Source organism: Pinus tabuliformis, chromosome 7 (assembly GCF_031772625.1).
Source record: "Pinus tabuliformis cultivar Carrire ecotype Pingquan chromosome 7, CPIR1, whole genome shotgun sequence".
NCBI lineage: Eukaryota > Viridiplantae > Streptophyta > Pinopsida > Pinales > Pinaceae > Pinus > Pinus tabuliformis.
In genome coordinates this window covers 370,895,506-370,906,291 of record NC_142293.1, presented here as the reverse complement: position 1 = coordinate 370,906,291, position 10,786 = coordinate 370,895,506, and the positions used below count along the sequence as shown (strand labels likewise).

At 36.9% G+C, this 10,786-nt stretch overlaps 1 protein-coding gene across 1 annotated transcript; it reads left to right on the top strand.

The window, feature by feature from the left end:
• The first annotated feature begins 7,667 nt into the window (after positions 1–7,667).
• LOC149247515 (putative arabinosyltransferase ARAD1) lies at positions 7,668–10,438 on the top strand. The gene is made up of 2 exons (XM_089455891.1): positions 7,668–9,004; positions 9,209–10,438. The coding sequence occupies exons 1-2, from the start codon at positions 8,069–8,071 to the stop codon at positions 9,761–9,763; spliced, it is 1,491 nt and encodes a 496-aa protein (XP_089312017.1). The 5' UTR covers positions 7,668–8,068; the 3' UTR covers positions 9,764–10,438.
• The last annotated feature ends 348 nt before the right edge of the window (positions 10,439–10,786 follow it).

Here is a 10,786-nt window from a genome sequence, read left to right as displayed (position 1 = left end):
TTTTGTCTCTCATGGCAAGTATGCCAACGAGATACCGTAGAAGTTCCACATGGAGAGAAGCAAACCTATGGAGACTCCTATAGAAAGTAATTAGAGGAAGGAATATGCTACTTCAGGTGAAGTAGTGGAGGATTCTATTTATAGACAAATTGTGGGTTCACTTATGTATTTGGTGAAAACATGATCGGACATGTGTTTTGGAGTTAACCATCCTACTCAAGTTATGGTTAAGCCAACAAAAATCATTTGGAAGGAAGCTAAACATGTATTGGGATACCTCAAACGTACCACTCAATTTGGTCTTTAGTAGAAAGGGAAAGAGGGAGTGAAGCTTCAATGATTCACAAATGCAGATTGGGAAGGGAGTCCATCCGAAAGGAAGAGCACATCAGGGGGAATCTTTAGTATTGGGTCAGTAAAATATTCTTAGTATAGTAGGAAGTAGAGATCATTTGCACTCAGTTCAGCAGAAGAAAAGTACATGGTTGCTAGTCAAGGATCTTGTGAGGTTATCTGGATGAGAAAAATCTTTGTTGGGTTATTTGGTCAACAGATGGATCCTACTATGATTTACTATCGCAATCAGAGTTGTATCAAACTCTCTAAGAATCCTTTATTTCATGATCAGTCCAATCATATTGACATTTGGTATCACCATCTACGAGCTTGTGTGTAGAGAAGAATCAAGTTACTGGAGTACATTCTTAAAAGGAGCAGGATGCAGATATTTTGACAAAGGCATTCTCAAGATGAAAATTCGAGTTTCACAGAGGCAGGATCGGGGTAGCAGATAATCCCTTTATTTTTGAGAGGGAATGTTGAAGATGGAACAAGAAAATCCTAATTTAATTTGTCCTTGAATTAAATTGGGAATTAAATTGTAATTCCACATCTCATGACAACTTGTAATATTTCACTAAGTTAATTTGACTTAGTTAGCTCAGTTAATTTGAGTTGAGGGTCTAACTACAGTCATGTAGAGTGTCTTCTACAATTAGGAGCAGTAGTTGAGTTTATTTTGAGTTGTAATTATTTAATTCAATCCAACTAATTTAAAGTTAGTTAAATTAGTTCCAAATGATGGAGGAATTAGTGGGAGATCCATTAATGAGGTGTAACTTACTATAGTGGGGTGTAAGTTACTGTAGTGGGGTCTAACCTGCAACAGTCACATGTAACTTACTATAGTGCAGTGTAACTTACTAGAGTGGGGTGTAACCTATGATAATGGGGTTTAACCTATGGTAGTGGTGTGTAACTTGCAATAGTGGGATGTAACATGTAGTGATCAATCAATAAACTAAAGATTCATTCATAATTAACTCGCGCATGTCAGACCAGAGAAAGATGAAGTTGACATTGGAGCTTAGGCACAATGTACTATCAATTGTAAAATCATATAAATTAAATCTATGGTGCATGCAATCATAGGAAGGCCTATGATGATTGCACAATTCATAATTGTGGAATTTCCCAATTAAATATGCGCTAATTCCCAAGGGAATTGTTAGCACTCCAGGAAGCTCTCCTAGGTTGTAGCTCGGAGATTCTTGGAAACATATAAATCTTCAATATCATTCTCTGAACTATTGGAGTGGATTGGGGTTTGGATCAAGTCAGATGATTGTTTCAACTCTATTTTCACTCAAAACATGCATGAACACCGTCAGATTGACAAGGCTTTCAACCACTAATGCTCAATAGTTTATAGATTCAATGAATAGATGGAGAATCCTGACTGTACCAGCAGATACATACATAAACACATATGAATGGCTAGCTATAGAAAGTAAATGAAGCTTACAAATCTAATTTATCAATGCAAAGATAAGATGACAGTTATCTGGAATTCAACAGAGAAGAAAACTTGAATAACCCATTCAAGTGCAAGCTTAAAACAGAGGGAAAGATGGTGATTGAACATATAACAACAAAAGAAGCTTGTATTACTGGAATGAAGATGAGACACTAAGAGGAGCAGAGTCTCCACAGTCTCCAAAAGTTGAACCCCTATTACTTCGAACTTTCAACCATTTATAGGCATTTTACAATGCTCTCGAACCCTATGAGGCTCGAGATGTCTTAATCTATCCCCTTTGTCCTTTTTAACTACTTGATGCCATAACTTGTCATACATGAACTCATAGATCTCTTTTTCTAATAACATAGTAACCAAATTTTGGTAAATTCGACGTGCTGTCAGGTGGCTCGCTCGTGCCAGTGATGCTCCATGATCACTTCTGTTGATTCGGTTGCATCGTGCTGTGGCTTTTTCCCTTCCATCCATCTGTCTCCCAACCTCTGTCTGCTTGAATCCCTCTTCTAGCATTAAATAATCATTGCATAATGCCTTAAGGGGAGGTGGCCACCTATTCTGCCACAAATCAGTGCATTGGGCCTTTGAAATCCCTGAAACAGGCGCTTTCTGTTAACACAGAGAAATGCATTCAAACTGTGAAAATCTGCCACAAACACTATTCTTCCGGACTTCAAAAGTCCTTAAACATGGTCTATTCTCCTATCGAGTCTGTCCTCAATCACTGTCGCCAGTCGCTTCGACCTTGTTCCAAGGCTTCCCTTTGTATTTTGGAAATATGTTTAAAACATTGAAAATAACGTAAAAATGGCTTCCTCCGGACTTGAAAAAATATACATTTTCATTCCCAGACATCTTCGGGTCTGGTTAATCGCATCATATTTCATATATATATATATATATATATATATATATATATATATATATATATATATATATATATAAATTATATATATCTGTATGTATGTATGTATGTATGTATGTATGTATGTATGTATGTATGTATGTATATATGTATGTATGTATATCCTGCTCCTCTGTGAAGCTCCGATGCGATATCACGATGCAATTAATTGCAATCGCATATCGCGATAACCCCGGGCCGTTTGGTGAGCGCTCTGTTGTGTTGGCCAATTGTAATTTTGTCAATCAAATATAGACCGTTGATCGGCTAGATTTGATGGCTGCTGTGCATTCATTGTTCAAGCCTTTGCTGCTCTGTTTTTTACTGTTTTCTCTATGTTTTCATTTCCTGATAGTTTTTTCCCACCGTTTGGAGGGTTTTTCTTAGGCGACAGTTTTGAATGTTTAGAAATTTTTTAAGACTTAGAGTGTTTTTTAGGATCCGTTTGGATCAACACCTCAAGGCTAACAAGACCATCGGAGCTAAAATAGGGGACATTTCTACTAAAAATAGTAGCACTGCACCTCAAGGGCTAACATGAACAACAAGAGTAAATAGGGACTTGGGTAAGCAATAATTTGGTTAAGTATTGGCTTGATCTTGTCTGGGAAGCAGTGAGATAGATAGAGATAGTGCAGAGGTTTCTTAGGCTTGAGAAAAGCATTGTAATCTTCTCATAGTTTCTGATTAATGCAATAAACATATAGCAGGGGTTTTTAGGTGTGTATTTCCCTAGAAAATCATTGTGTTATGTGTGATTTAATTCTTTCTCCTATATGCTTCATGATTTCATCGATTGTTTAGTGTTTCTGTTGATGAGTAGAGTAGATTCAAGTCAATTGTTTTAGCAAATTATAATCTGCAATTTGAATCTACAAAAAATTTCTACACTAGGTGTGAAAGTTATGGGTTATTAATGAATGGTTTGATTTGAAATATGTGTGCACCAAGGAGAATGAAGAAGGTTCAGATTTGATAGACCCGAAAGCATTGTAGTGACTAATAAACATGCTTGCTCGATCCTTTATGATTATGACTAACAATGATAAATTTGTGATGGTAATGATATGAACATGTGATATTAAGGGTTACGAAATATGTTTTGTGGTTGCAGCTAAGGAATGATTTAATAATTGCATATATGTATGCAAGTTTTATTTAGAAAGGTTGCGTACATACACAGATCTACTTCAGGGGAGTCACGTATATATTCTAAAAAATGTCAGAATTTGTATGCAGGTGTGAAAAATTAAAAGCGCGTACATATGCAGGTGTTCTTTATAAAAGTCACGTACAACTTCTATGGTTTTGAAGTATGAACTGATAATGATGGTTGATCAGTTCAAATTTGTTTGCTTCTATATGTCAATGATGTCTCTCACATAATGATATGTGTTTGACAATACTGTTTGGGTTGAACTGATTGTGGAATGAAATGCTAACTTAGTGATGATGTTGTTGTATATTGATATGTATTTGGTTCTATGATTTTTTATGTGTTTAGTATGTGATGTCGTGATTATTTCAATGTGACAATGATTCAGATTTATGTATAAGTGTTTTTGAGATCCATATGCAGGTATGATTAAGAATAGTAGCATATACATCTAATGTATTCTTGATCAGGGTTTGCAGTGGCATCAATTGGTATTTTTGAGGGGTATTAGTGTTTGGATTGGTATATTGTTGAGTTTCTATGCATTGTCATAATCTGTTATGATCTAGTTGCATTAGTTACATTATTTGACTTGATGATTCAATCGGTTCAATATTTGAGTAATTGATTTCAGATAGTTGAAAGTGGAACTAGTTTGAAACATTCTAGAAAGTGATCCATAAAGAGCTAGGGATATCAGTCTTTAGAAACGGGGTTGTAGCTTCATTCCAGCAAGAGATGGGAAGCGAGAGAAGGTGGTAGCTTTCTATAAGTAGGAGCATGCGTACTAATTAAATTTTGCACCAACACAAGATTGTAAGAAGATTATTTTATTTTTAAAATAAGACAAAGACAACAACGACCGCAGTTTTGTCTCACATTAGGTTTCCACCTAAAAAATCTTAGTGTTCATGTGCGTTGATGTGTTTCTTATGTATTAATGATCTATCTGCTCTCTACTCCTCATATTTTTTTGTTAATACACATTTTAATGAAGTGATGATGCATTGGTTAAAGCTTAACAAATCATGAATTTTATGTAATGTTAGTTGACTAGATATACATAATTTTCTTTCATCACAGCCACGTATGTACATGGGTTCACTCAATACCAGTCATGTATAGAATTGGAATAAGAAAAGTAAACTTGAAGAAAGTTTTAAAAATATTGATTCAACCCCCCACACCCCCCCCCCCCCCACCAAAGTATTTTTCCTAACAAAACAGTCACTGGACTTTATCTTAGGAATTCTGAAACTCGGTCTAAACAAATAGTGCCTTCATTAGAAAAGACGGACACCATCCATTCCCTCCCACACAATAGTGACGTTGTTTATAATGTACCATCCTTGAGTGAAAATAATATATTTGGCTAAAGATCTTGGAGTGATATATGTCACCCATGGAAGTCTATGAGTGGAATATGTACCTCATCCCACAATACTATCAAACACCAAGGGAGGACAAGAATTGTAGCCCTTCCACCCTATGTCCTAGCTTTACCTTCATTGTGATCAAAATAAAAACCTTGTTTCTAAGACAAATTATACAAAGGGCGGTGTGAAGCATGAAATCCATCATGAATCCTTTCGAATGTACAATATTTACCCCACTTAATAAAACCAATAGTTGGTAGAGTGTTCTTTCTCAGTATCATTGTGACCTTGGGCATTCTAAGAGGTCACTTTCACTGGAAACCTACACGGTCATACATTTTCACTCGTGCCAAAGGAATTACAAACTAAAATACTCTTATCAAAGTAGATCACCAACGAGGCTTAGTTTGGTCATATATAATGATTATTAATATCATTAGCTTTTGTCATTGTCCTATGAATGTAGGAAAGGATGTGGTGAGTGAACATGCCTACCCGTCACATTTATTTTCTCATATGAGTTTCCTTCAATTCCATGGGAGCAACATCCCCACTATAGCCAACCATGTATGATGCATTAGTAGGGTTATGTTTATTTGTTGCACGTAGGTCTAAAATTTGGTTATGTTGGTCCCTTTTCCGTTATGCAAAGCTTCAATGCCAACACCTTAATCTATTTTGGGAGTCTATGAAGCTTGACAGGTAGGGCTAGTTTGAGTATTTATGGTTGCTTTAGCAATAATATGTGTCATAAGTAAACACACTCGAGTGTGACGCTCTAGCCTTGCAAACAAAAACAAGAATTAAGAAAATTAATGTAGTAGAGTAGCTTCTAACAGACATAGCTAGCAATATGAATGTGTATGAATTCCTTGAAGCCCATTGACAAGTGACTCACACATAGATATGAAATTGAGTAATAGGGATGAAAATAGTTTTGGTTCTTCATAGATGAATTCCCTTAATGGGGGATAATCCATCAAATGCCTTTTTAAAATATTGTGGAAAACTCATGGAAGTTATCCAAACTAGGCATAGTAACTAGACATCTTAGATAGCCAAAAGGTTAGGAACCATTAGATTGTGACTACTATGGTATTCTAGCATACATGGGGACTACACAAAAAGCTCAAGTATGGTATTCCATCATATTCCAGCATGATTACTATGGTATTACATCATATTCAATATTAGGTTCAAGAATAAAGTTTTCATTACCTTATGGTATAGCTCTTAGATAAGCTTCTAAAGAGTGTTGGGTAGCAATAATTCTAGAGAGCCTTAGGGGATATTAGTAATTGTGGGTAGAAACACATTATTGGGAAAAAGTACAAATAAGTTAGGAGAGTCCATTAAAACACAACAAAGGCCATTTATTTGAGAAATAAACTAAACTATAACCAATATTATAAAGATAATATAACTAGTTTCCAAATTTTAGAGTATATCTATCTTAGAGTATTGGAGTAGTCTACCTAGGCAGTAGAATGGCCCGTTTTCCGGCACCGGCCGGAAAATCATCCGGCTCCGGCCACTGGGAATGTCTCCGCCCTCTGCCACCCTCCCGGAGCTCCGCCACCCTCCTTCTCCGCTTCTCCGCCACCCTCCCTAGGCAATTCTAACATTCCTGCCACAGCCTAACAAAAAAATCAGATTCAGATCGCAGGGAATGGGGCCTGACATCCCCTGACAGGCTACTCCGATCGGGACGAGCTATTGCAGCCGCAGTGTATTGTTCCGGGGAGCTCCTTGTTTCGACTGAGTTCAGACAGTCTCAGAATCCTCTGGTTCTTTGTGTTGAAATCCTCTGGTTCTTTGTGTTGAAATGGAAGGAAAAGAAGAAAACGTTAAGCTCGGGGCGAACAAGTATTCCGAGAGGCAGCCGCTGGGGACTGTGGCACAGACGAGGGAAAAGGATTACAAGGAGTCGGATCCCGCGCCACTGTTCGAACCCGGGGAGTTGGCGTCATGGTCCTTCTGGAGGGCGGGTATTGCAGAGTTCATGGGCCAAAAATAAAACTCCAAAATCAGGGATCTGCGATTCCAAAATAATTATTTTCAACTTCTTGATCTCTGTGAAAAATACCAGTAATAAAGAATGACGGAAGAGAAAGGCAAATGAGTTCGGTGGAATGAGGACCAGGGTCCCATAGGGGACGATATCCAGCTATCTGATTGAGGAATTCTACGATGGGCTGTTGAAGATTTAACCCTGTTTCTCAGCTGCTGTAAGACAAATTCTCCTCCTTCACCGTTAATTATTGGGCCAGTCTGCTTATGAATTAAATATAAATAAGCATGCTTAGTGATTTCTGCAAGGGATTTTCAGAAGTCAACCCAAATGGAAAAGAGGAGTTATTACTGATGTTTTATGGAGGCCCATCTTGCCTCCATAAACCTGGGGATTAGGTTTTTTAATATTTTGTCAATACCCATCTTTGTTTTCTGTGATAGGTTTATGATAAATTGCCCATTTCTCTATTACCTTATCTCAGGGAAATTGGTTTCATTGCATGAAAGTTGAGCTCTATATGATTTGTTTTTGAGAAGCATACAGATCTGAATGTGATGCAAATTGTATTTTTCTTACTGGGCCTGCGATGAACCATCCCAATTCTTGTGCAAGTTAGTAAGAAAATTTATATATTTTCTGACCTGTGTGTCATTCCATGTAAACATTGCTGAAGCCCAAGGGAACTGCTGTTTTTTAGGTGTTTCTGTCCACACCCATCTTGCTTTTTCCTGCAACTGGAGTTCAAGGGGAATCCTATTGATTCATATTGAGTCGATATAGTTTAACCACGACTGAGCAAAATATGCATTCCAAATGTTGTCAACCTAAGAAATTGACACTGTGCCTGCTTTTTCTGATCTCGGCATTGGCTCTGCTCAGTTCTCTGGCTTTTCTTCAAATTTCAAGTCAGCCTCTTGGCAAAGATCAGTATTCTCCATTCTCAGATCCTAAGGTAAAAGTTATCTTAGAGGATGAGAAGCTGTTGTATGAAATTTCAGATGAATTTCAGCCATCTTTAATCTCCTCTTCTGGAATCCGGACAGATGAATTTACAGATAAGAACGGAACTCCCACCGGTTCAGAGCCAAATAACAAACAGGGCAACCCGAAAGACGCGGTGTTGAAGGTTTTTATGTATAATATGCCACCTGAATTCCATTTTGGTATGTTAGATTGGAAGCCAGAAAAGAGTGTATGGCCGACAAATCTCACTGAAATCCCTCGATATCCGGGCGGACTCAATTTGCAGCACAGTCCAGAATACTGGCTTACCTTGGATCTACTGTCTTCGAACATACCAGGCAGAAACTCTCCTTGCAGTGCCCGGAGAGTTGAAAATTCCAAAGAGGCTGATGTTTTCTTTGTGCCCTTTTTTTCTTCATTGAGTTATAACAGGCATTCAAAAGTTGAGACCCGTGGGCATAAGAGTAAAAATGAACTTTTGCAGGAGAAATTGGTGCATTTTTTGATGGGTCAGGAGGCCTGGAGGAGATCAGGGGGGAAGAATCATGTAATAGTTATGCATCATCCAAATAGCATGGTAATAGCAAGGGAGCAGCTTCGGTCGGCAATGTTCATTGTAGCTGACTTTGGACGATATTCACCATTGGTAGGCAACGTAGAGAAGGATGTTGTGGCTCCTTACAAGCATGTTGTTCCTTCCCTTGCAAAGGATTCTTCATCATTTGAAAGCCGAAGCATTCTCCTTTTCTTTCAAGGTGCTATTTACAGGAAGCATGTGAGTTCTTGAATCCAAATGCAATTATTTCCACCATTATTTTGGCCTCTTTAAAGTGTGCTTGCATGCAGCCTGTTGTTGGTAGGAATCCCTTCTTGAGGCACCACAAGCCCATGAATTTGATTCCATATTTATTTTGTTTCAAAAGCGAACACGTTGAATTTACCTTCAATGTCCATTGCTGACTTGGTTTATAATTATCAGGGTGGATATATTAGACAAAAGCTCTATGCTCTTCTGAAGGATGAAAAGGAAGTACATTTTACTTCTGGGAATACACAGAGGGATGGAATAAGAAAAGCAACTGAAGGCATGCGGTCTTCAAAGTTTTGCCTAAACATTGCAGGCGATACACCCTCTTCAAATCGGCTCTTTGATGCTATTGCTAGCCATTGCGTTCCTGTTATCATTAGCGATGAGATTGAGCTTCCTTATGAGGATGTCCTTGATTATACAGAATTTTGCATTTTTGTACAATCTGCTGATGTTGTCAAAAAAGGGTTTTTGATAAGATTGCTTAATAGTGTTAAAATGGAAGAATGGACCCGCATGTGGCAAAAGTTGAAGGAAGTCAGCCACCATTTTGAGTATCAGTATCCATCTCAGCCTGATGATGCTGTGCACATGATTTGGAAAGCAGTTGCGAGAAAGCTACCTTCTGTCAGGCTCTCCCTTCATAAAGGAAAGCGCTACTCCAGATCTTGGCTTGCAAAGCACAGAGATTCCTTTTTCAGTCTACAAAAATTGGCTAGAGGCTAGCCTAGATTCGGGCATGATTTCTGCAATTCAGATTCACATTTGAAATTACCAAACAGAAGGTAGTGTAGTCACAACTCACATCGTTTCCATGGTACTTAGACATGCATGGCTTAATCTCTTTGACGAGCATATGACTACTGATAGAATCAACGAGTAACCATCAAAGTAACTATAACTGATTTAATGAGAGCCATGTGCAGTTTCATAGTCTGAATTAGTCCGATGTTCAAGATGGAAATTGCATTGTTTCCAAAAGTCCGATGTTCAAGATGGAAATTGCATTGTTTCCAAACATGAAATGGATTGAAAATGTTATTTTTTCTTGTATTTGTAGTTCCTGGATTTCATGTGCATTGCCAACAGAAGAAATGCACAAAAAATATCAGTATCAGAGAAAATAAATCGGCCTAGTTGATTATAGGTGTACTCTTCTACATTTGCAAATGAAGTCAGGACTTGATCGCTGTATATTGAAAAAATGCAGCCAGGTCATTCTCATGTATCTTATTGATTATAGGTGTACTCTTCTACATTTGCAAATGTAGTCAGGACTTGATCGCTGTATATTGAAAAAATGCAGCCAGGTCATTCTCATGTATCTTATTTTTGAGATGAACATTATCACTTATAACTCAAAATTCATTCATATTCATGTTAAAAAGGTGAGTTTCACAATGGAGGGAAAATAGAATGAATTTCTGAAACAAATAAGCTTTTAAGCTACAAACCTGATTTTTAAAAATTTGGATATATATATATCTATATATATATATACATACATATATAATATATATATATATATATATATATATTATATAATATATATATATATATATATATATATATATATATTATATATATATTATATATATATATAATATATATATAAATTTGAAATGAGAATATTCCACTTAATGGATTCCTTAAACAAGAAAATATATATATATATATGAAGGGAATATCAATACTCAAAAAACTCAAAACTCATTTATAAATGAGGCTATATATCTAAAATCAACTTTT